This window comes from Rhipicephalus microplus, chromosome 5 (assembly GCF_043290135.1).
Source record: "Rhipicephalus microplus isolate Deutch F79 chromosome 5, USDA_Rmic, whole genome shotgun sequence".
Taxonomy (NCBI): Eukaryota; Metazoa; Arthropoda; class Arachnida; order Ixodida; family Ixodidae; genus Rhipicephalus; species Rhipicephalus microplus.
Genome location: NC_134704.1, coordinates 176,720,973 through 176,746,555, shown reverse-complemented (window position 1 = coordinate 176,746,555; position 25,583 = coordinate 176,720,973). Strand labels below are relative to the sequence as shown.

At 45.5% G+C, this 25,583-nt stretch overlaps 2 protein-coding genes across 2 annotated transcripts in view; both read left to right on the top strand.

The window, feature by feature from the left end:
• LOC142817610 (uncharacterized) overlaps nt 1–5,438 on the top strand; it is a 95,631-nt gene extending 90,193 nt beyond the window's left edge. The window contains exons 13-14 of the mRNA XM_075894666.1: nt 4,381–4,528; nt 5,179–5,438. Of these exons, the coding sequence (XP_075750781.1) occupies nt 4,381–4,528; nt 5,179–5,438 (408 nt within the window). The remainder of the gene's footprint in view (nt 1–4,380; nt 4,529–5,178) is intronic.
• Nucleotides 5,439–7,800: 2,362 nt separating this feature from the next.
• On the top strand, nt 7,801–24,180 carry LOC142817609 (uncharacterized). Its single transcript, XM_075894665.1, has 5 exons — nt 7,801–7,986; nt 15,334–15,354; nt 17,989–18,030; nt 18,676–18,729; nt 23,970–24,180. The coding sequence occupies exons 1-5, from the start codon at nt 7,801–7,803 to the stop codon at nt 24,093–24,095; spliced, it is 429 nt and encodes a 142-aa protein (XP_075750780.1). The 3' UTR covers nt 24,096–24,180.
• Nucleotides 24,181–25,583: the final 1,403 nt, after the last annotated feature.

Below are 25,583 nucleotides of genomic sequence, written 5' to 3'. Positions count from 1 at the left end.
CTTGAGTCGAGCTCACCATGGCCTTTCTTGGCTCGTGCGTTTTCTTTGCGCGAACCAGTCCCGAACCCCACGTTTAGGTTTTGCCGAGAGGAAACAAACCCGTCTTGATGGCACACACTTGCTTGGAATACGTCAAAATATTTTCTTCCCGTTTACAAAGCAGAAAATCTTCAATATTGATGACGGTCGTAACAATACGTTGTGCATGCTAAGTTGACACGTCGTTAAACGATTGTGTAACTCCGTCTCTTGTATATTGATGTATCTCAAAGTGGCATCGATGCCTACTAGCACTGCACTAAGGACCAAGCTGCTTTTCAGCTGTTCTTGTTTGACAATAGTTCTTTCAATGAAGGTCACATATATTCATATCAATACTCGGCGCAACGCAAAATTCCCGTCCGCTTGAATTGGCACTCCGCACCGTGAGTAAGCCTATACCTTCTGTTACTGCGCAAGTGATTGGTTCAAAGGTCTTCCGACTACAGTGGTGTGACTGAAATATCGAGCAGCTAGCGACTCACTCAAAGGTGTCACTTTGGAACCATTTTCAACTAGCAGCAGCTTTGTACCGTGACTGCTGCGGGACGCAGTGGTGAACGAGCTCTAAATACTTTATTAATGATGTCTTCTGTTCTGCACCATGTATAAACATAGTTTTCTGATAACATGACAACAGGAATGCGCGTGCAGCATAAATTGGCATTTTATTTTAATTGTTTTTTGATGTAGCACTCAGATTATGTACTTGCAGAACACGGAAGGGGATTTTTCTGTTGATAACATCGACAAACTTAGTGCAATTTGCAAAAGTACACAGATTGGTGTGAATTATAATTAGCTCCATGAAGTTACACAGTTCACGATTGTTACGTGTAAGAGTGCACTGCATGCGAATCATGCTTCAATCACGCCAATCACAGCACTGCATGTCTAAGGCGAGCTTCTCGATCTTAGCTTTGCGCAAAATGTTTTGCAGCCTTCAGTAATCGCGCGGTATTGCACAGGAACGCACTGAACACAGCATAAAAACACAGCGCAGGCTAACATATATTTTATTTCGAGACGTTTTTTTCGCATGTATACACTGTAAGAAACACCGTAAAACTGGCGACGCTGATTTAAATAGTGCATTCGATTGTCAATGAAATTCCCGATAAGAAAAGAAAGGCGCCACAATATCAGAATGCATGAAGAGCGCCATACGATATAAACAAGGACGATCTTCAGTTAAAAAAACTCGACTATCTCGCACACGCCAACTTGAAGCTGGTGACAACGAACAAGATTGCATGATTTGTGGTGATGACGAAAGATGAATGTAAACTAAAGGCGGCAGTAGCAATTAACAAGAATTTCGGTGCTACCAACGACGACTAAATGGATCTGAAACAAGTGCGAAATTTTGTCGTAAAAACGTGCGAACGACTTGGCCTTAGCAAGATAAGAACGAATTCAAAAGGAAATAACTAACTTACCCTAACCCAGTCTTTTGCCATTAAGACGCATAAAAAAGCACCCTTTCAAAATGGTCGTCCACTATAAAGGAACGTGGCTACGGTGTGTGGCTGTGCACTGAAATACTCATCTGTATGTTGTGCTTATGGAAGACCCATGCATGCCAAGTGGATCCGAAGAAGTGGTCACCTTCATCTATAAAAGCGAGCAAATTATGTGTTTTCTATTGACCATAAAGACATGTTTTTACAATATACTTCAACGAGCCCATATTCAAGTTTTTGAAAAATGCATTGAGTCCTTGAGTGAAAGTATTTTCTCAAAACTGTCTGGAATTAGTGCGCAAGGCTTTATTTAACTTCTGAAACTCTACCAGCAATCACTGTTCGTCGAATACGCAGGTGGTGTTTACGTGCAGTGAAACGGAAGTTGTATCAGCTCCTGTTTAGGTCCTTGGTTATGCAATATTTTTATGGCCCAGGGAGAGAAATTTTCATTACCATTTTTAAAAGAAGTGCATGAAAAAGCTCGCTATGAGCATGTGAATGATTTCCTGCTTTGTGTGCCATGCAAAAGTTTGGATTCTGTTTACTTAGAAAAAAGCTTGCATAAGCTCGCACAGGTTTTTTCTGGGCAAGAATTCACGTTTGAATGGTCAAATGAGTCTTCCCTAAATTTTATAGACGTGTAGATTTACCTATATGTTGATCATACATGTTAGATGTATTTAACAAAAGAAACAAAAGTCGTCATGAAATAAAATTCCACGCAATAAAAAGTAATAGGGAGAGGGGTAGCATTTTTTGGTCTAAAGCAACTTGTGGAAGAATCTTCTTCATATAAAATGGCACAGAGTGTCAACATACAAGTGAAATGCCTCAAGGACAGTGTACTTCCTCATTGTGTGTTTGCGTCGGTGTCTGGTAAGCTGTTAAAGACAACAAATGGCAAAAATTAGCAAATAAGACGAATCGGCTACCGACAAAGCGAGACCCATAGTTCAGTCGTATATCCACTCCCCTTCACACAAGCTAAAAACGATTGCAAATGCGTAGAAAGTCGAACTTGTTTCCTTGGGTGCGGAAAAACCTATTGGAATATGCCGAAAGGTAAATGGCTGTAAGGAAATAATCAAAAGTAAGAATTGCAGTACCAACCACATTAGAAAGTTTGTGGATTGTAGTAAGGAAGTAGTTTACAACATTTTCTTGAGATGCAATAGGAGATACGTCGGACTGAGAGAAAAGGTGTTTGAATACAAGATTAAAAAAGAATCAAAATAATTGTCAAATAATCACACATCCAGGCAATTTACATCACGTGCAAATTGTGTAGAGGATGACTAGTGCCACTATCATCATTAGGATAAGAGCAGAAGGCATGGCGGGCTTTGTGATGGGGACGCCAGCTCTACGTTATCTGTACATGAATTTGGCGCCGTGAAACCCTGAGGAAAGGGGCTCCAGAGGTGAGACAGAGCGCATTTCACGACTCTTCGACCACATCTGCAGCCTGGAGGGTTTTGTGAAGCCCCCGTTAGGTGAAGATTGTGAACGAGGCCTAATCGCCGCTGATACTCGGGAGCACGACTGCGGCTGCAACTTAGACCATTAGAAGCACCCATGAACTGACGTGAGTGCAGGCATCGTCAGGAAGTTCGTGAGACGGGAGCCCTCAAGTGTACTACGGCTCCGTCCTCACTCGCCCTTCACAACGACAGTGCGGTATTTGCAAGTCATGGCAGTCCATCGAGGTCAACGACGTACATCTTGACAGTGCAGCCCCGTGAGTGTAGTCATTGTCTGGAGGCTCGCAAGACGAGAGCCCTCACGTCTACTTCGGCTCCATCCTGACTCGCCCTTCACGATGACAGCCCGATATTCTCAAAATCATGAAGAATGACAGCCCGACAACTGACGGATATTAATTGTGCGAACCTTCTGTGACTACTCCTATTTGACTCCGACTTCACCTCGCGACACGGCCTGCCATGATTTCTCACGTTTCCGGCACTGAACCAGATGATGGAGGCCCTATACAAATGGTGGAGTCAAGTACTTTTACGCCTGGGGGTCAACATCGAATGTCAATGCCTCTGCAAAGGCAATCTGTGTCAAGGCCAGCGTTCGAGCCCGCCTGACGTGATCAACTCAACGACGTCATCAAGCGGCGGCAACGGTCTGTTTTACGCAACACACAGCGAGCTCTCTCAGCCCACGAGCCCGATGAAGCAATCGGCGCCTTGCAGTCTGACGAGTCTTACGCAATGCGTGGCAACATCACTCGTCCTTGGGTGTAATTAACCCAGTGCAGCGGCTCCGAATTTGATGATGATGACGCAACCCAGCGATGGATCCTCATTGGAGGTGTTGTATCGGCTGCGGTGTCACAGACTGGCTGTCCACTGCGCATGCTTGAAGTTTCTTTGCTCGTTCTCTTCTCCTTTTGCTCTTACCACGATCTTATATTAGCGCCCTACTGCAGGTAAAAAACGTCATTCTTTGCCTGCCTTCGCAAGCCGTGTCAACGTGCGTTCCTTTCGAGCCGTGGCTAGTAGGCTGCGGTGACTCAACAGTGGTGACGAGTCACATCGTAACCCACGAAGTCAAGGCAGACCCGGGCGCTCGGACCTTGAAGGCAGCCGTGCCAACGACGTCCATGGCTTCCCAGGTGCTTCCGACCTTCGACGAGAACACATATAAGTGGAACCCGTACTTGATCAAAGCAGAAGCGTACTTTGAAGCAAACGGCTATACTGAGTCAAGCAAGAAAAGAGCACTTCTTGTTGGTGCACTGAGCACGCAGACCATTCAAAGTCTTGCCGGAAGAGTAGCTCACCGGAAGCCAAATTCCATGACTTATGACGAAGTCACCGAAACCTTGAATGAGTAGTATGACCCTTAACACAGCGAAATTGCGGAGAGCTACAAGTTCTTCAGCCGCTCCCAACTTGAGAAGGAATCGGTTCGCGCTTTTCTCATCGAGATCCGCCGCATTGCAGACAAATGCAACTTTGGCAGCTCCCTTGACAGAATGATCTGGGACAGCATTGTTTGCGGTGTGCGCTCAAGTGTGGTACGAGAACAACTGCTAGCGCGGAAAGAGCTAACGCTGGAAGAAGCTGAAGCGATAGTAATATCTGCCGAAGCCGCGGAAGACGATGCGGAAAGCATTTCAGCCGAAGCAACACCGCAGTTAAAAATGCAGGCACGTCGACGGACAAATCTCAGAGAAAGCGCTGAAAACGCAGGAGGCCGGGATTGCTGAAGATGTGGAAGTTTTAAACACTATGCTTACAGCTGCAGCTGGATCAAGGCGCGTTGTTATCAAGGTGGTCAACGTGGACATATCGCAATAATGTGTCCCAGCCACCGAGGCAGGGAAGCAGGACGCGCTGCGCCGGAGCTGCATGGAAAAGCATTAGCAGTACAAGAAGCAGCGTCGGAAGATTACTATGTGAATGCTCATATCTGGAAGTTGCTGTCATAACGAAAAAAAAAAACAGGCTCGAGCCGCCGATGCGGCGCGCATTCAGCTGGGCTGGTGTGGAGCTGACAATGGAGGTAGACACAGGATCTCCGGTGTGTGTCATAGCGCGGAAGTATTTCGAAGAACATTGTAAGCACTGGCCGAAATTGCAACCTTCACAGCTTAGACTTTCGGGCTACGCAGGAAAACTACCAGTACTAGGTGAATTTCAACTGATGGTTACGTACTAAGGTGTGGTGGTTGAAAGTAAGCTCGTAGTACTAGACTGCGTTGGACCAAGCCTGTGCGGACGAGACCTCATAAACGTGCTGGACCAGGCTGGAGTTTCGATACTGCAAGTGGAGAAAGAGGTGGCACAAGGCACAGTGCAAGCCATCAGCCACGACAACAATCGCGCTGAATACCCAGACGTCTTCTCGGAGGAACTGGGACTGATCAATGGGCCCCCAGCCAGCTTGATGCTGAAGGAGGGTGCTGTTCCCAAGTTTTGAAAAGCGAGATCACTTCCGTATGCCCTCCGTGACAAAGTGGTGAAGGAGTTGGAATGGCTGGTGTCTCTGGGCTTTATATCACCCGTGAAACATTGGGACTGGGCGAGTCCCTTAGTGCCCGTGCTTAAGAAGGACGGCACAGTTCGTATTTGCAGGGATTTTAAAGCCACGTTGAAACAAGCGTGTGAAACGGAGCAATATCCCCTTCCAGTGATCCAGGACTTGTTTGCGTCATTAGGCGGTGGGGAATTGTTCAGTACGCTAGACCTGAAAGATGCCCACAACCACGTGCCATTAGACCAAGGTGCACGCAAGCAGTGCATGATTAACACGCATCTGAGACTCTTCTGTTACAGCAGGCTGCCGTTCGGTATTTCCTCGGCTCCGGCCATAATTCAGAGGGAAATGGATACCATGCTGGCCGGTCTTCCTGGAGTGCTAGCATACTTGGACGACATGTTGTGTCTGAAAAGGTGGCAGACAACGGAGCTCGGCTGAAAGCAGTGTTGCATCGCTTCCGGGAACACGGCGTAAAGCTGAAGTATGACAAATGCAGTTTCAGCCAACCGTCCGTAGCTTATCTGGGACATCGGATAGATAGACACGGCTTGCACCCCACCGAAAGGAACGTGGAAGCTATCGTGAAGGCACCGAGTTCTTGCGATGTGAGCGAGTTGCGTTCATTTGTCGGCATGTTGACATTCTGTTCCAGATTCTTACCAAATATGTCAACATCGTTATCGCCATTGTATCACTTGCTAGAAAAAAACGCACGGTGGGAGTAGAAGCATCCACAGGAGACGGCGTTCGTCAAGGCCAAACAATGTCTGAAGGACGCAGAAGGTCTTGCTCACTTTGATCCGTTGAAAGAACTGAAATTGTAATGCGACGCATCACAGCATGGCATTGGTGCAGTGTTGTTCCACACAGAAGGCAGCGCTCATTGACCAATCGAATTTCATTCAAGGACTCTTACGAAAGCCGAACGAAATTACTCGCAACTAGAGCGTGAGGCGCTGGCACTCGTGTTTGGCGTCGCGAAGTTCCGGGACTACCTCTTCGGCCGTGAATTCACGCTAGTTACGGACCACAAACCACTCGTGGGACTGCTCAGAGCCGACCGCTTAACGCCTGTTATGGCAGCGTCCCGCATCCAACGCTGGGCACTTTATTTCAGTGGTTATCGCTACAAGCTTCAGTACTCTCACGGAAGGCAGTTGCTGAATTCGGACGCCCTCAGCAGGCTTCCACTACCGGTTTCCTGTCGCGCTGTCAAACCACAAGAGTATGTCTTCTGTTTGGAAAGCCTTGATGAAGGCACAGTAACGACGCGCGAACTACAACACCTGACAGACCGCGACTCGACGCTCGCACACATCGAGCATTACGTACTGCATGGTTGGCCCAGAACATCTAAGAGCATAGAGCTGGACATGGCGACTTTTTTTAACAGCTGGCTGGAGCTGTCCTTGGCGCACGAGTTAGTTTATTGGGGCCACCAAGTTGTTGTACCCGCTGGGGCACCGAAACGTTTACTGGAGCTCCTGCTTGAAAATCACCAAGGGTCGTCAGCGATGAAGTCTATCGCGCGATCATTGTTTTGGTGGCCGGGCCTGGACGGAGAAATCGAGAGACTGTCAGCGCCATGCAAGAACTACATCGATACTTTACCCAAGCCGCCAATCGCACCACCAGCAAGCTGGCCACAAACGCTGGAGAAGTGGACACGCATTCACGTGGATTTTTCCGGACCAATAGAAGGCATGATGGTTCTGGTGATAACTGATTTCCATACAAAGTGGATAGAAGCAATCCCTCTCAAACAAGCCACCACGACTGCTACAATCAACTGTTTACGGGACATATTCAGCCGGTTTGGCGTGCTCGGAACGACTGTTTGCGACAACGGGACGCAATTCACTAGCCGTGAATTTGCAACGTTCGTCCAGCAAAACAACATATCGCACATCAGGACAGCCCCTTTGCTCCCACAATCTTATGCGACTGGCTGCTTAACGAGCCGTAAGAATGGTGAAAGACGGCCTTCGAAAGATGAAGGGAGGAAAATTGGAGCACAGATTGATGCGACTGTTGTTGAGCTACAGAAGAACGCCTAACAAAAGCGGGAAGTAGCCATCAGAGATGCTTCTAGGCTATCAAATCAGGTCGCGCCTGGATACCTGTTTCCCAAAGTCCGGTAGGGGAGCCAAATGTGCAAGCCAGGAACGCGTGCCCCCTGTAAACAGCCGTGTGCACGTGCGCAACTGCGGTACCGGAAGTAAATGGATACCAGGACAGGTGATAGCTACATCTGGGACGCGAATTGTCTCCGTAGAAAGGCCTGGAATAATTGTCCGACGGCATGTCAATCAAGTCCACCTGCAGCCTACAGAAGTGCAATCACCGGTCTCGGTGGAACACGTGCGCACGGACGAGCCGCCAGTCAGCCCAGAAGAAGCGGTGCCGCACCCTGATGCAAGTCTGCGAGAACGGTCGGGTACTCCGACTTTTGTCGCAGATCATCATGCTCCCGAATTGGTTCCGGCCTGTCAGTCCACCGAATCAGAAGTCGCAAGGGACTTAGCTCAAGTACTACGACGCTCAACACGTACACGGAAGCCATTTGATCGTTTTCACTTTTAGGAGGAAGAAGTGTTGTATCGGCTGCGGTGTCACAGACTGGCTGTCCACTGCGCATGCGTGAAGTTTCTTTGCTCTGTTCCATTCTCCCTTTCCCCTTACCACTATCTTATATTAACGCCCAACTGCAGTTAAAAAACGTCATTCTTTGTCTGCCTTCGCAAACAGTGTCAACAAGCGTTCCTTTCGGGCCGTGGCCAGTAGGCCACGGCGACTCAACAGGAAAATTCTGACATCCCAGCCAGCAGCGCTTCTGGTTGGACGTTGGTGACGCAAAGATCCACCCCGTGCCTATAAAAAAAGCTGACGTATGCGTGCGAGAGAAGACATCTCGTTGCTTCGAGCCATTTCGCTGTCGGCGCGGCCAGTGTAAGAGGCGAGTTTCGTGGCCCCCTAAGTAGCCGCGATGGCGGTGTGCCTTTCTAACAGTGGATGGCAGCTGCGGGATCGGCTGGCATCAGCGAAATCAATGTGGCGAGCGGCTGACGTTTTCCCCCAGTTCACCAGACTATTCTAGCACAGGTTATAGTAGTTTAGAGAAGGTCTGTGTGTAGCACTAGTGAGTGAGCTTTGATCGTTTCAAGCCAAGTCAAAGCGCTTAGAAACCAAAGTTAATGTGGAGGTTGCAAACACGGCAGTGTAAAAACTGCTCGCACGTATTACTAGTAGACTTATAGTGGGTACGGCAAGTAGATTCTTAACAGCGGCAAACAGCAAGAGGCTAGTGTGAACGATGGAGAACCTTAAAGTGAAGGAACTTATCGAAATTTGTGAGGAACTTGGCCTTACTTTGGGCCGTGCGAAACGAAAGCAAGCGATCCTGGAGATCATGAAGGATGAAGGAGTGTCGGCTGAGGAAGTTGATGAGGCTTGGCGGATATCAAAGCATGCTGCGAGGAGGCTGAAAGGCGAGAAATAGAAGTTCGCGAACATGAAGAAACTGAATGGCGCGAACGTCGCGAGCGTGAGACGGCCGGGAGACAGGAGCGCCTCGAGTTGAACCGAATAGAATGGGCAATCCTACAGTATTCGCAGGCGCCTAGCGTAGCTTCTGCGACAGTTCAGGTCAGCGGTCAGAGAATTCGCGACTAACTGCCACAGTTCGTAGTAGGCGAGGACATGGCGAAGTATCTCGTTAAGTTTGAACACGTCTGTGAGTGAAATGCCTTGGAAAGGTATCTTTGGGCGCAGAACCTGTTAGCTTTTCTTCCCGGCAAAGTGTCCGACGTGATAATGTGCTTGTCGAGGGAAGCGTTTGAGAATTATGACGAAGTTAAGGAAGTGCTTTTGAGACGTTGTCATTTGTCACCCGAGGCTCTCTGGCAAAGGTTCCGGTATGCTAAAAAGGGGATTGAGTCACACGTTGACTTCGCGTTTCGTCTTAAAGCCGATTCAATTGATTGGCTCAAGGGCGAAGGTGTTCACGACAATCGCGATAAAGTGGTAGAATGCATTAGATTGGAGCGATTCTACCACTGCATCGAGGAGGATGTCAAGCTTTGGCGGCGGGACAAACTTGGTGAAGTACAACTAAAAAAAGGCAGCAGAGTTAGTTGAGGAGTATTATACTAGCCGAAAATTGCATTGCAGGTCAGTGCGCATTGAAAAGAATGAAAGAAAAGAGGGCTTTTCATATAAACCTGATCAATGGAAGCCCACTCCACTCCGTAATTTCAGGAAGGACCCGTCTGTTACGAAGGACTCTGTTGCAGAAAAGCAAACGGAAGCAGAGAAATTGAGTGAGGTTCCTAAACAACACACTGATACCACATCGCGTTTGAATCACGGAAGCCGCTAATCTGATACAATTGCAAAAAGGAAGGGCACATCATGATAAACTGTAAGCAAAAGTTTGCTTTCGCCACAATCCGAGAATCGGAAAAGAACACGTGGTTGTTGAAGCCGTATCTCCAAGAAATTAGTGTGAATAGAAAAACGTGTCGAGCACGAGACTCAACGGGAACCATGGACGTTGTTCATCCTTTGTTTGTCTTTCCGGACGACCTTAAAGGAGAATGCGCGTGGATCAGGCAAGTCCACGAGGAGCAGAGTGCTTTGTTACCAATCACTACGGCTGTCATTGAAGGCCCGTTCGGTAAGCTTTGCACCGAAGCGGCTGTGTCTGCCGCGCTTCCCTATCGTTTTCCTTACATTTTTTCCCAATAACTCTAAGCAGCTCCTCAAAGAGCAGGGTAAATCGTTCTTCTCCAGCTTAGCGTACATGGCCCACACGCGATCGCAAACGCGGAAGCTTTCGCAGGGACTTGATCTTGTTCAATGTGGTGAAACACCACCTGCAAAACTGCTGATCTGGGGGACCTTTGCGGCGAGTCGACGGAACCTCAGGTAGAAATTTTTCCGTGCGATTCATTTAAGCAGTCACTCGAGTGGCCCATCGCCGAAGCGAGTGGCGTGGTCTCTGTCGGCAGAGAAGACGACATGGCGCCATGGATTCAGAGCGATAGGGGTGCAACGCTCTCGCCTGTAGCGGAATGTTGGAGTGAACTGTCGAGGGTTGATCGAGAAACGCCCATTCGTGATCAACGTGAGGAACTCTCGCTTAAAGCGCTAATGGAAAGCGTAAACATTGGAAAAAAGAAAAAAAATGTTTCTTTTTTGAGAAAGCAGGGCCCCTGTATCGGAGCTACACAACTGTGCAAGGCCGCAAGTATGAGCAGCTCTTGGTACTGCATAGGTATCGTTGCCTAAAAGTAGCTGGTTACTGAGGTGGAACATGATACTCCAACAGCACAACTTTGTCGTTCGCTACAATAAAAAAAGAAAAGCTAAACGCCAATGCAGACGCATCGAGCCGTGCGTTTTAGCGAGTACCTTCTCCCCCTTTTGGTCTCTCGCTGCCGAGACGGGGCAAAATTTTGTCCTAATCACGGCCTTAGCTGAGCACTCTCGTCCAGAGTGATCTCAGGGGGCCAAATTTATGTTATTGGGAAATTTGTGTTATTTATGTTATATGTGTTTATGAAACTGTGTATTTCATTACGTTGTTGTACGTGTAAAAATTTCAGTTCTCATTTTAAGAGTCTTGTGTCCCAAATGTGCCTCTTGATGTAGAGGAAACGAAATTCAATTTCGATAGACACGTAGCTAGGTATACGTTGTACTATACTTTGTATGGTGTTCTGTCGGGTAACCGAAGGCAGTTGCTTGTGTCGTGTGTTGTTTGTTGTCGAACCGTTCTTGACAAGTTGCAGAACCATCGACAAGTGCTGAGACCAGAGATCGTCAGAAGAGACGAGCGAAGCTGGCCGACAAGTTGTGGCGACAAGCCAGTGGAGCTGGGATCCGTCCTCAAGAATGGGACGTGTTCACGGAACTGAGCCTAGAGCTACATTCTCCCTATGGCCCTGGAGGCAAACCTGGAGTAACCTGGCGAACGAGCGTGCGCGACATCGAAGCCACGAGGAAGCAGCTCGTCTTTCCGGCGCATTGTCTGGTGGCGGGAGTGCTGTTATGCCTGGGAGTCCACACCGAACGTGAATGCCTCTGTAAAGGCAATCTGTGCGAAGGTCAGCGATTGAGCCCGCCTGACGTGATCAAATCAACGACGTCATCCAGCGGCGGCGCCGGTCCTTCTTTCGCAACGCACAGCGAGCTTGCTCAGCCCACGTGCTCGATGAAGCAATCGACGCCTTCTAGTCTGGCGAGTCTTACGCAATGCGTGGCAACATCACTCGTCCTTGGGTGCAACCCAGCGCAGCGGCTCCGGATTGGATAATCATGACGCAGCCGAGCTGCGGGTCCTCATTGGAGGATTCTGACATCACGATCAGCGGCGCTTCTGGTTGAACGATGGTGACACAAAGATCCACCCGGTGCCTATAAAAAGCCTATAAGAGAAGATATCTCGGCTCTTCGAGTTCCTAAGCTGTCGGCCCCAGTGCCGAATTTGTAACGCCAGTATTTCTATGCTGTACATAAACCTTACATTAACTCAACGTCGTCTTGTTCGCTCGTCTATCAGCTCTGCGCAGAAGCAGTCGCGAGCTGAGAAACACATTCTACCAAACGGCTGGTGTCCTTGGCGGCTAGTTTCGGAGCATTGGCGCCTTCGGGACCGTGTTGGCGTCTCGCCTTCGTAACAGTACGCAAGGCTGTCACGCAAGTAATCGCAGACATCTAACGTCTTCGGCAATCGGATCACCCACCAATCTGTAAGTTACGGAGTATTCATCAAGTTTCGATTGAGCAGTATGATTAACTCAAGCGCATTGACAAATAAGTATAGGATTCATGACGCCGATAATTTGGAAGCTGAGATGGGAGAGGTGGAAGTTTATGAGTGCCATATTATTCTAGCGAAGGTCAGAACTGAATATAAGATCGCTGACGCACTAAAGACACGGCAGAATTGTTTGGCGACCGTAAGGCAACAGATTAAGACGGAAGTAGAAATGAAAATACTTTCTTCGTCTATAGTACCAGCTTTCAGCCAATGCTTCTTGAACATCAATATGGGCGCACAAAAGCAAAACAAGTTGACTTCGCGGGAAATTGAGGAACATTCTGGAAGCAAACAGACCACCATGTCTACTACTACACAGAATGCGGTACCGAAAATCAACACCGGAAAGCCGCCTCAAAGTCTAAAGACACATTCAGACACATTTCGTGACTTCGGAATTTCCGTCAACGTGCAGTACTCTCGAACGTTATGTCAAGACATCTGCAACGATTCCGGCGTTCGCGGGGGTAGAAATTTCTATGACCAAAAACAAGTAAGTTTTTGTAGATTCAAAAGGTCCTCTACGAGGTAATAGGAATGCGTTCTAGCCAACGTTGACCGACTGGAATGTTATAACGTCCTCGCTGTCATGCGTACGAGTGCCCGACGGAAGAAAATAAAGGTGACTTTATAAAGCAAGAGTAAACACAAAGAAGACAGAGAAGCAAGCACTTTGTACTGCTCATACGTTTTCCTCTTCTAGAAATCTGCGGACGTCAATGTTGAGAAAAATGTGCCACAGAAGGCGATGAGAGAAAACAAAGAGGGTGCTTCAGGGATAAACGAAACCAGGCCAAAGAACTTAGGGAAACTGTTCAAAACAAGCTACAGAAGAACTTCGTGGAAGAGTCGGCATCATTGCTGTTCGTGCGAACGGAAACTAGCCATCGACATCCCAAATTCATCATGAGGAGCGCATTCACAATCACTCCTGGAAGATCAGACACAGGTGAAAAGCCTGATTGACCTACATGAATTGACTTGTACCTGATACAACAACTAAGGAACAAAGAGTGCGCACTTACAAACTGCGTTTATTAGTGTTATATATGCGTCGTCAGTCATCACTGTTGGGGCGCGAAAGATGTTGCGAATTGTATGAAAGACGGCGAGTGGCACTATCATCATTAGGATAAGAGCAGATAGTGTTCAAATGAAGGAGAGGGGATGATGGGCTTCGCGATGGGGACGGTGGCTTGTCCTTTGTTTCGCATCACATATATCGCAATGTCAATCGCAGCTCCAATTTTGAGAAAACCACAACCTTGTCGCTGGTTCTTGACGGCATGGAACGAGTCATAACCGCATCTTATATGATGACATAAGCACAGGGCGAAGAATGCATCAGCGCACCATCCAACAATTCTTCTTCACTTCATAAAAACAAGTTCCTAAATTCCCTTCATAAAAAACAACTAGACTTCACGTGCGTATGCCCATGCGAATCCTTGCTTTTTATCTTGCCTTAGGTTTCTTTGCGAGGCCTTCGTTTGTGCATATATGAGAAGAAAACATCTGGAAATTAAATAGTTGTCAGTCTGCACTCTGTGTTTGTGGTGTGTCCTGTTCGTCCTTCTACGATAAATAGACTGAGTACCCAGGATGCAACAGCAGGTAGCCCTTGCAGCGGCTCCTATTATTTTGCAATCAGTGCATCAGAAAGTAATGGTGGGTTTCACTCTGACACCCCGACCTTCAGTGAAACATTACTCGCATCTTAACCTTGTAGGTGTGAAAACCAACGTCAACAGGACGGGTGCCTCTTCTACCACAGCTAAAAAACGGTTCCCCAGAAGGGCGTGAAAGTATATTGAAAAGTTGAGACCAGTGCTTGTTAAGCACTTGGAACTGACAACTGCGCGCAATTACTCTTCCATTTTCTGACGTCATGGTGTTTTACGAATGGCACCACATTGTCTAGCCCTTTCAGCCCTGGAATCATTGCTTTGGCTTTGAGATACTTTGTGTGTTGTTAAAAACTATAAATTGTGTAAATGTTAAAAACTTGAAAGACTGGAAAATATAATTTGGCCATTTGCACAATGATTTATGTATTTATAGACGTTTCGCCAAATTAGATCATAGAAATTCAGTGGTTGTGAAGTGAGAAAAGTGGCTTATTTTCTACTACTCACTACACTGGACAAAATCTGAACGATTCGGAAGTGCGCGCATCTTTGCGACAACTTCGGGACTTCGCTCCTAAAACGGCGTTTACATTGCTCAACGTCTCCGCCTCGGCGTGACACACGACTTCAGTCGGGTGTTTTATTGACTTTGGCCTCCAGCCACGCAAAAATGCCGCAGAGTTACGGTCAATCGCAGCCGGGATCTTTAAATAAGTACTCTCGTATGAACAGGCAGTTTCGTTGCCTTGTTTTTTAGGCAAAATAATATGCGATGGCGTGAATTGACATCACCAGTGCTAAAAGGGCTAGAAACTCAGTTCACGTTTAGGGGCAAAGCTTCTCAGGATGTGGGTCTCTCCCTTCTTTGTAGTAGTATACTGTAGCAGCCACTTCCAGGTAGTTTTAAGAGTTGCTCACTAGATAGCGTTGTGTGTATATGACCTTGAAACTAATATTAGGTGGCATCTGTGGTTTTCGTACAGTTGATGAGAAAAGATGATATATGGCACTGTTATAATGAAAAATCACAGTGTACCCACGCATTGACTAATGATGAGTGGGGAGAATTCTCCATTCATTCTTCTTTTGACATGGTCAGATGCGTGCTTTAGTGTGATAGGAGTGGACGAACAGACAGACATACAGACGGATGGACGGACGGATGCTGCGCCTCACTCATTATTATTCATTCTGTGGATATGCTGTGAATTTCTCGGACCTTCGTTAGAAGTAATTGCGAAAACAACAGCACATGTACCACCCACTAGTTTTCTTTGTGAGTGCCTTACGACCTGTGGCACCATTCATTTGTTGAAAGTTGCGATAATCCATGCATGTCTAGTTCTGGGTGTTTTAAAGTTTTGCTTATACATATACCTTTCAGAAAGGAGGAACCCATACAAAGGTAAGTCCGCCGGGTGATCATGTATAGCATTTATATATATACAAGTTTTTCTCAAAGAAAATACGTTCTCATCTTGCAATCTTAACGAACGGCAAGGTGATGCACAGAGTACGGATTCCTTTCAGCGTGTTTTAGAGTAAGCAAGACGATCACTGTAGTTTTTGAAATAAACATTTGTAGAAAAATAGTGTAAAAAGATACTGCGAAAAAATAAAACGAAAGGATGAAAAAAACTTGAATTGCGCTCAAAAGATACGGTTATTTCGACAAACAGATTTAATTTAACGCATTTCGAAAACTTGTCTGTATTTTTCTAAGCGCGTCAGTGCTCTACCAGTTGCGAATTGACGGCCGTGACGTCAGGTGTCGCCGTGCCGAAGGCAGGGCGCACTCTTAGTTGTTCGGCTACTTCCCTTCTTCCACCTTTCCTTTACATCTCAAACTTATTTCCCTCCCAAAATAGCGCTGTGAGGTGTTCTTCCTGCAATAACTGTCAACTGCTGGTGCCGCTCGTACTGACTCTAGGAAGTGTAGTGGGAGCAGGGTGAGATAATGACATGGGCGACGACTGGCATGGTGGCTGTGCCTATTTCCGGAGACGTTAAACGTCACTTCCTTCAGTTCACGGCATAGCAGCTAGAGGTACTAATTAGTGGAAAGCACATTCAATTCATTATTTTAAGCTACTTTTACGTGAAGTGAATGTGGTGTCACCGATTTTAGCTGTAAATATTTCAATTAGGCTGAAAATTTCGGTGGCAAAAATTATGTTCAGTATCCCTTTAGGAGAAAGTATTTCCCTGCCCCATAACAGCTATGTCGATACGCGTATCTCATCGCGTGATTAATACGCTAAAAACAAGTGCAGCAAGTGCAGCAAGACAGGGAAAAAAATCAACTGTTTATTTGGTCGAGCTTTTCTCGAAAAATGAAAACTCAAACTACAAGTGGTACATGCTATGCAGTGATAGCGCGCAGAACCGTCGTCAGTTGTGGAGTAATAGGATCAGCGGTAGGTCACCTCACGCCATTTACAAATGTCATACCGAGAATTGCAGGCTTACCATTGGCGGTCGTGTTAGCTGAATAATTTCTACCATTCGCGTTGCACGCTAAAAATAATAAAAAGAATCCAAAACAATAGAAAATGTTAGACATCCAGTGCGGGGCTCGCCAGACAGTGCATTAGAGGTTTGGGATTGCTTACACAGAAGCCTCTGGAAACATAAAAAAATTCTATTGACTGCTTTATTTCTTATAAGGTAACAATGCATGAAGTAGACACCATAGTGAATGACCATGGTATACCGAGAATATGGGAGTGAATTATTATGGTTCAGTTTCTTAACGTGTACTCGTAGCACTGTATATATACTGGCGCAAGAGTCACAATTGTGGGAGGCAGGATACGACTTGTTTCAAGTGACACAACATATGTGAACTCAGACGCGTCATTTAGGCCAATGAAGGCATTTTGATGAGTAGCTAAAATTACAGAGAACTTACCGCAAACTTTTTTTCTTGTGCATAGTAGACTTTAAGAGAACGCAGCTCGTATAACTTTGAAAAATAGGCATATTTCATCTAATATGGCCCAAATATTTTTTGTAGAGGCGAAGTAAAGTAAGTAATAAATAATAAGTACAGCTGATTAGATGCAGCGAAGTAAAAAATTGGAGCATATCAAGGTCAAGCGGGTACTGTTCTCATAGTCTGCAGGGGCTATAACGTAGTGGCACCAACATTTTTATCTAGCCTGCACGTATCATGCTTAGGCTGCCAAATGCGAACGAAAGAAAGAAAAAAGATGAAGAAAATTTTAAGGGCTCATACTCTTTTTTCGACAATATATTTTAGCTCATCAATATTTTGCCTAACGAATCAGATGCGTTTTACGCGGGCTTCGTAAACTTATGCTTCGTTAAGATGATTTTAAGCATACTGAACAAGCTGGGTCACTAAAAATAAAAAGCAAAATAAAAAGCTTTTGGTCGACATGTACTTGAGTTGCTGTTAGCTTGGTTTCTGTGGTGATGAAAATTTTAATCGAGGTCTCGTGACCCAGCTTCGTGCGCAGGTTAGTAAATAATTTACGATCCTGGTTCAGGTTTATCTCGCACACAGAGACACCACAAAGTTTGACATACGCTAAGTAAGTGGTTCCTGTTTCTATACTGCGTCATCACCAGCATCCTTATCATCACTCAATAAAAATTAACGGCGCAGGCACAGAACGAACCCCACAGAGAAAAAAAACGACACACGCATGAACGCTATTCAGAGATTCAGAGACGCAGTTCAGAGATATGTACCAACTGGGCCTCAATGAAGTTTTATTCAAGATCAACATCATTAACTTTGCTTCGCCCCCCGTAGGACAGCGAGCTCCTCGATGTTCCAATGAGATGCCTTCAACAAGCGTTTGTTGCCCGAACCGTTTCGATTTATTCTTGTCTCTTGACATGACGCATATCGTGCTTTTTTCCAAGGCTCGATCACTGCGTGGTCTTCTCCGATGCATAGCTGTACGCTTAAACGAGACACAAACTAGTGCCAATTTCTCACAAAAAAATGCGTCTAAAGCAAAGTAGATAGCCGCAGTGAGGAAAGTGATTGTTTTCTATTTCTTAACAGACGGAAACGAGATCTGTTGGATTACGGGAGCCACCTCCGACGGTAAGTGCACTCTGTCTTACATACGCACACAGTGAACTGAATGTTTCAACAGGACTTCTCTTTTGTGAGCTACAAAGGCGTGCTTATGCGCACTCTTACAGTGTGGCCACACATTTGCCATCCGTATGGCTCTGTGCTTAAGTTAGGTTTGATTGTTTTAAGCGTAAAGCTACTAAATATATATACGGAGAACAAGAATGAGAGCGCGCGGCAGGGTTGCGTCTTCTGCGCATATATCATTAGTAACACATATCTAGTACACATATCTAGCTCTTCTACTGCGAAACATGTTCGTACGAATGCGATACGTGCTTCTATTGTTCGTGAAGACCTTTTGTAATCGAGAGAATTTTGATTGCAGCTATCAGAGTGAATTACGTATTGAGTGCAAATTGACACTCGCAACATACGTTGGCACGTCATGTGATTGCGATAAGGTGGATACTATAACAGGTCATTTTCAGGCGCTTATGAATACTTGCTGTCAGCAATTTTGATGCTTTGGTAGCGTCTAGTACAGGGGTTTTTTCGATGAAGAGTTAAGGTCTCAATACGTGGCACGTTTGGAACACTGTTGGGAGGGGGCACGTAGCAGGCTGAGTAACGGACAGTTTCGATAACGCAGCTTCTTTGATTGTCTTGCAGACGGCGAAACAGTTTCTCCATTTTACCTGGGTGATCTTGCGACTGATCATAAAGGTAATATTGGAGCTTCTTTAATGAACCTTATAGAATAAAGCCATAGTGTCCTCATCATGTCTATAGTTATGACGAGAACGCTATTGCACCATGGTAATAAAGACCATGTGTTGCGTGTTATACAAAATTATCCGGCGGCATCTTCAAAGAACAAGTGTTTGTTTGCCCTGTTGCGACGAAGTAACCGTCGTCCTAACGACATCAACTGCTGACGTAGGCTCCCATACTTGCTGTTTCTTAGGCATCACTTGTCTGCGAAAACAAGCTGATAATGATTACATGTAGTGTACTAAGTGGTATCAGATAACCCGGGCTCTTCATCAGGCAGCTTGTATGAATATATTCCAAAACACGTGTTGATACAACGTTGGCGCTCAATTGGTCTACGTGAAAAACGCTTATACATTGGTCTAAAAGCCAGATATTGTAAATAGCGCAAGCAGCAGGTCAAGAGTTGTTGAATGGATTAGGCGAATACAACAAAGTGACTGTATGAACGTTATCGGAGTATGACATTTCAGGGCTGAACTCCCTACTGGCTAATAAAAGGGGCAAGTTAATCAATTGATATGTGGCGTTTCTTCTCCCACAACCACCATATGAATATGAGAGACACCGTAGGGAAGGGCTCAAAAGATTTAGACCACCTGGGGTTCTTTAACGTGCACCTGAATAGGAGGACACGGACATAGAGCATGCCCCGCCGCGGTGGTCTAGTGGCTAAGGTGCTCGGCTGCTGACCCGCAGGTCGCGGGTTCGATTCCCGGCTGCGGGGGCTGCATTTCCGATGGAGGCGGAAATGTTGTAGGCCCGTGTACTCAGATTTGGGTGCACGTTAAAGAACCCCAGGTGGTCAAAATTTCTGGAGCCCTCCACTACGGCGTCTCTCATAATCATATGGTGGTTTTGGGACGTTAAACCCCACAAATCAATCGATCAACGGACATACAGCATTTTCGTCTCCATAGAGAATGCAGCTGCCGCGGCCGGGACTCGATCCCGCGACCTGCGGGTTGGCAGCTGACTACCTTAGCCACTTGACCACCGCGGCGGGGCAAAGGACAAGTTAGGATGACTTGTCCTTTCCTAATAAAAACCGCGAATCAATGCTGCAAACGCTCTATGCTCTATTTTGCATATTGTAGAGGAGGGGTTTCAATAACGCAGACCGCACGTGCTCTCGGTTGCTGCTCGCACGTGGCTATTTTTGCCTCAAAATCTTAAAAGCCTTCTAGATGAGTATGTTGGTGAGCTACACAGGCCTGTCTGGTTTAAGTAATTGTCTCCGTGAGGCATCCCATGTGTTCGCTTGTTTAGAAAATAACCGTGAAACAAAAATTATATTTTGCTACTGGTGTCCATATTTCAAGTCACTTTGGATAACACTATCGTCGTGCTATTAGAATACTGACACCAAGTATTCCCCAGATATTTCTTGTTTTTGAGATATGGGAAGGTGCATATCACCACACCCACCGGCCACCTTCTTGTATTTGCTTCATTGCCCGGCTCTTGCTGGACTGAATTGCATGACTGCGGCCCAATGGCTAAGGTAAGTTTAAGGCTCCAGCCCAGAGCCGCCCCTACTGGGCATATTTATGCGGAAAAAAGAGAAGTGAGCCTAATGCCATGAATTTTTCTAAAATTAAATGGAGGAAACGCTGGCATTGCGACCATTCAGCCCCCATGGGAATGATGGGTAGTACAGAAATTTGCCTATTCTTTGTGCTTGTGGACTGATGACGCACTTGTGGCTTTGTTTTATGTTTCGGTTCAGTTTCAGATAAAAGAATAAATGGTAGTAGAATTCGTGAGCCTGTAAAGGCCAAGGTGGTGAAGCGAAACTGTTCAACCTTTGCTGAGCGTATTGATCCTTGCCTCACCGTTTCGAAAGGTAACGTAGTGTAGCACTGGCTTCAGGATTGTGAACATCACAAGGTATTGCACTGGCTCCGTTATTGGCACACCTTCCACGTGCTATGATTTCGTGCCACTATGTCACCATGTGACATAATACTAATATGTGACTTCATATTGATGCTAATATATCGTACGCATCGTTTTTGTTGACGCCGTCGCCTACGCCGGTGGTCACGTTTGGTAGTTCGATGTGTTATGTAACGCTTTCACCTTAATAGTAAAACTTGGAGGACGCTTGAAGTACTTCGCCTTGAATAGTAAAACGCGATAGCGTAATTGGGCCCCATGCTTATCGCCTTCTGAGCGGCTATAGCCTGCCTTCGTTTCTCGAAACATGCCTCAGCCTTGCCGTAAAAAAAAAAACAAATGACAGCACGCGTAACAGTGGCTCTTTCGAGCTATTCTAAAATGCTTCCAGTTACTTGAAGCAGTACTATCAATTTCTCGTCATTTTTGCAGAAGTGCTGCAAAGATTATGCAAAATACAAATTTCGTAGCTCTTTGCAGCAGTGCTGCAAACATGTGCGAAATTGCTGTTTAGTCTACTATGTAGCAGCTACATGACTCAAACTGGAGTAACATCTCTTGATGTCCACTTTATCCTAAAAACCTTTAGCGTAGCCCATTCCTTCCCGTTCATATTTTTAAATGTTTGTCACTTCTCCCAAAGCGCTTGACGTAGTGGTAGGGAAAGATACCAAATAATGTCACGGGTACTCACGCCATTGATAAATATACTGCATATATGACTCCTGTAAACATGTCAGAACTATTCAGAACGTAACATGTCAGTGTTACGGGCAAACATAATTTAGGGGTGAAGCACATTCGAATCGCACGAAAACGGTTGTTGACAAGGCTCGTTAAAGTCTTTTATCGAAGATCAGCTGCGATATATTTGGGCACAATACCTTCTTCAGAGCGTACATAGCACACATATAGTAAAAAAAAAACAAGCAAAATAAAAGGACAACAACGTACAAACGCTGAGATTCCACAACCAAGCAAGGCATATGACAAAGCAAGGAGTTAACAAGGACAACGTAAAACTCTGTTTATTTATTTATTTATTTATTTATTTATTTAATTATTTTATTTTCCTCAAGGGTCCCTAACAGAAGGGACATTACATTACAAAGTTGGATGTGCAACAAAACAAAAAAACAAATTTTAGGACATAGCAGAAGTGGCAGAAACAAACAAAACAGAAAAAAAGAGAAGAGGGGGAGGTAACAGGTACATTTGTTTGTGGACTCTAGTTAAAAACATCTTGCCGTGACAAAAAATAATACTTATAAGGTACAAAACATTGCCAAGTACACAAAATATACATACACGCTTTACTAGGCAGATGACACTAGAAACCACTACACAAGAATTAGCATGGTAAGTCACCCGGAAAAAAAATATTACGGTTCAGTGATGGTTGACAGAAAATTTTTAAAGGCTTCAGCATCCTGTATGCTAACAATAGTATCCAGCAGGGCATTCCATTCCTTAGCTGTCCGAATGAACAAATATTCAGCAAATGTGGTAGTTTCGGGACGAGAGTAATGTACTTGCATAGTGTTGCAACAACGAGCAGAGAAATAGGGGCGTTGGGTGACATAAAAGCTGGATGGGGATCCGTGATAGAATTTGTGGAATAATACGAGCCGCGCAGTTTTTCGTCGTTGACTAAGAGGAATGAATGCGGCACGTTTCTTTAAGTCTGTTATACAGGTGAACGATGAGTAATCGGAAAAGGCGAATCTGGCAGCGCGGTTTTGGATGGCTTCTATGTTTTCGATGAGATAGTGCTGGTGTGGGTCCCAAATTTCTGCGGTATACTCCAATTTGGGGCGTATTATTGTGGTGAAAGCTAATAGTTTTAAGTGGCCGAGAGCAAACTTCAGGGTTCTTTGGATATAACCTAAAGATCTACAAGCTGTTGAATTGACGTTATTGATGTGGAGGGTCCATGGTAGGTCACTTGAGATATGTATTCCAAGGTATTCATACGAGCTAGTCGGTTGTAGAACACTGTTATGTAGAGCATAGTTGTACATTAACGGATTAGTACGTCTATGAAAAGGCACTGATCTACATTTAGAAATGTTTAAACTCATCTGCCACTTGTGGCACCAATTTTGAACGGCTGTTAGGTCTGCTTGTAAAGCTATTTGATCTTCATGACTAGCGATTGTTGTGTAAATAACGCGATCGTCGGCGGACAATCGTATGTTGTTAGTAATACAGTGTGGAAGGTCGTTGATGTAAATAAGGAAAAGCAGGGGGCCAAGTACAGTTCCCTGGGGAACACCGGAGAGGACGGGGAGATTTGTGACCTAGCTGTATTTATGATGACGACCTAGCTAGAACAAAACAGAAGGTCACAATTCAGGATTTGATGCACACTGCTTCGTATAATCATCAGCATTCATTTTGTGGAGCTGCAGCCTTTTTCCACCTCATGGCACGGTATAGTTTAAAAGTGAAGCACCACAAGCGAACGACAAGTCGATGTGCAAGGGCCCATAAACGCGCTCTCGCTTTCCACATTTAAAGGCGAGGCTTAAGCGTCCTGCAAGTTTATTCATCCTTGGTGGACACGTACTCTGAAACACCCTTAAAAGATGTGATGATGGTCGTTCTAAAGGGGACCCAAGAAGAAAAGCTGCCCTTCCCCACCCTCCTCCCTGAATTTCAAATATTTTTCTATGCAGTAGCAATAAGTTACACAGTTTGATTGAAATAAAAGAGAATAGGTGGAAGGGCTGCATTGCTTTGTGTGACACAACGTCATCGAAAGTCAACAGGCTGCGAAGCCAATGAAGGAAAAGGCGGCGTCAAATGTACTGTTTTAAGGAACCTCGACATAGTTTTCAATACGCAAAAGTGGCGAAAAAGGTACCTTTTTTGCCGCTGGCAGACAAGAAACTTTGGTCGCTGCCGACGTCAAGTTGCCTTCTCTTTACTTTTTTTCCATTGTAACAGAATCATTACCACACACACTTAGTACAACTAATGGCCACTGTGTATTTCTTAGCTTTACTGCGTTTTTAAATGGCGTTGTGTCACACAGCTTGGTTTGCACGCTCAGGTCCCTACCTTTAAAACTGTCACCTCCACCACCTCACCCCGCCCCCTCACCCCTCCACCGCGGCCAGAGTATGCACCCCCAGCGACAAGTGCAGCGAACGTACTCGAATGGGACCATTCGATACTAGTCCAGCATCAAATAAATATTGCTTTCTTTTAGGAACTGCAGGGACGCCATCGGGGTACGTTGAAAAAAGTGTTCGTTTTGTTTTGATTTCTATTTTTTTTCGCTTTTACAGAGTCAAGTCCTGTGCAGCCTCTTCTCGTACGTTGCGTTTCTGAGACGTAGGGACGAAATAGCGGCAAGGGCAGCGGCAGCACCAGCTGGGGGAGGCGCCACAAGCGTGTACAGCATGGCTGAGTGACGGCCCCGAACTCTTCAGGACAGCTACGTCTTTAACCGGACATTCACACCAACCTTCTCTCTAAAAGACGCGAAATCTGACAGCAGTGCTTGTCTCTGTGACTGTGTGTTGCCTTCGTGCATTGATTTAGGACCATTTTCTTTTCTAGGCTGACAACATCACGTTGTTATTAAACGCGCCCGCATGCAGTCAAATGCGTTGCCCTCGCATTAACGTGCTTCTATTTGTAACCTGATACCAATCATATATTCTTACTTCTGAAAAATCATCAACGCGTGAGGTCTAGCTGATACACTATAAGTGAATGCGGTTGCTTAGCAGTGCTTTCACTTTAGCGCTGAGAGAATGCGTGCTAATAGCGTGTTTTGAGAAACTTGCCGGTTTATTTTAGCTTAGGCCTCATTCGAGAGTCACCTGCTTACGTTTACTCATAAATTTCTACGATTGTTAGTAGTTACATTATTCTTTATTGCGTTATTAGGTCAGGGTGCTGGAGCTTCTGTTTTCTTCTACCCTTTGTTGATATAATTCGAAGGAAGGCACAGAGAATGACAGAGACTGCTTTAAGGCCATTGATTTTTAAGGTACATTAACAAGCAAAATGCCTCGATGGGGCGGTGTATCGTTTGTGTAATACTCTTCTCCCGTAGATAATTTAAAAAAAACTGCCCCGACGTATACAGAAGTTCGAAATTTATATTGTTCTGGTTGTCTGGTATTCCTGCACACCCGTCACGGACAAAACGCCAAAAAAATTCAGGTAATGCGTTGTATTCCTTATTAGGTACCGTCAAGGCTGTGCTTGTCTCCAGTAGACAAGATTGACAGCAAGGCTCTTGATTTAGCACATTGAGAATGTGGTTTTTTGAAACGGTAAACTGTATAAGCTACCAACTAGGATGAAGAGCGGAAGGCGGCTTTATGATGAAGCCACTTCGATTAAATCTGTGTGTTACGGTGATGTATCATGAAGTGAAAAGAAAGATTTATGCATTGAGTCAATAAATTTTGTCTCCAGATATTGACGGTTACTTTATTATGGTACTCAGTGACTTGTTTTTTGAAGTAAGGCCCAAGGGCTGTTATATGCTATTTCGTCTTCTAAAATTCAAGTACGAACGTTTCTGATGGAGGGGGGGGGGAATGAAAATTCGACTCAAGTCACTCCAGTTAAGGGAATGATGGGATCAAAAAGGCAAGCATGTAGGGCAGAAAGAAATCTGTAATGATTGACAAGGGAAGGCAAGGTATGGCACAAGCGTTGCATTGAAGAATTTAAACACGCGGCCGTTGATGAAACCAGGGAACTTTATTCTTGTCCTGAAAGCGTGCACTCGGCCGAATGAAGTGCATAACTTGGAGGCGGTGTTAGCAAGTAAATGTGGTCTTTCGCTTAAGGTTGCGCGTGTTATCGCTGTACAAAATAATCAGCAATTTTGATAACTATTCTTCTTATATACGTGATTTCCTAAATAAAAATATTTTAAA

Excerpts from the sequence above, each read along its gene's own strand:
- LOC142817609 (XM_075894665.1), top strand. The coding sequence starts at position 7,801 with ATGTCAATCAAGTCCACCTGCAGCCTACAGAAGTGCAATCACCGGTCT. Across the intron at positions 15,355-17,988 it reads AAGGAGGAACCCATACAAAG|ACGGAAACGAGATCTGTTGG; the intron begins GTAAGTCCGCCG and ends ATTTCTTAACAG. Across the intron at positions 18,730-23,969 it reads TCTTGCGACTGATCATAAAG|AGTCAAGTCCTGTGCAGCCT; the intron begins GTAATATTGGAG and ends TCGCTTTTACAG.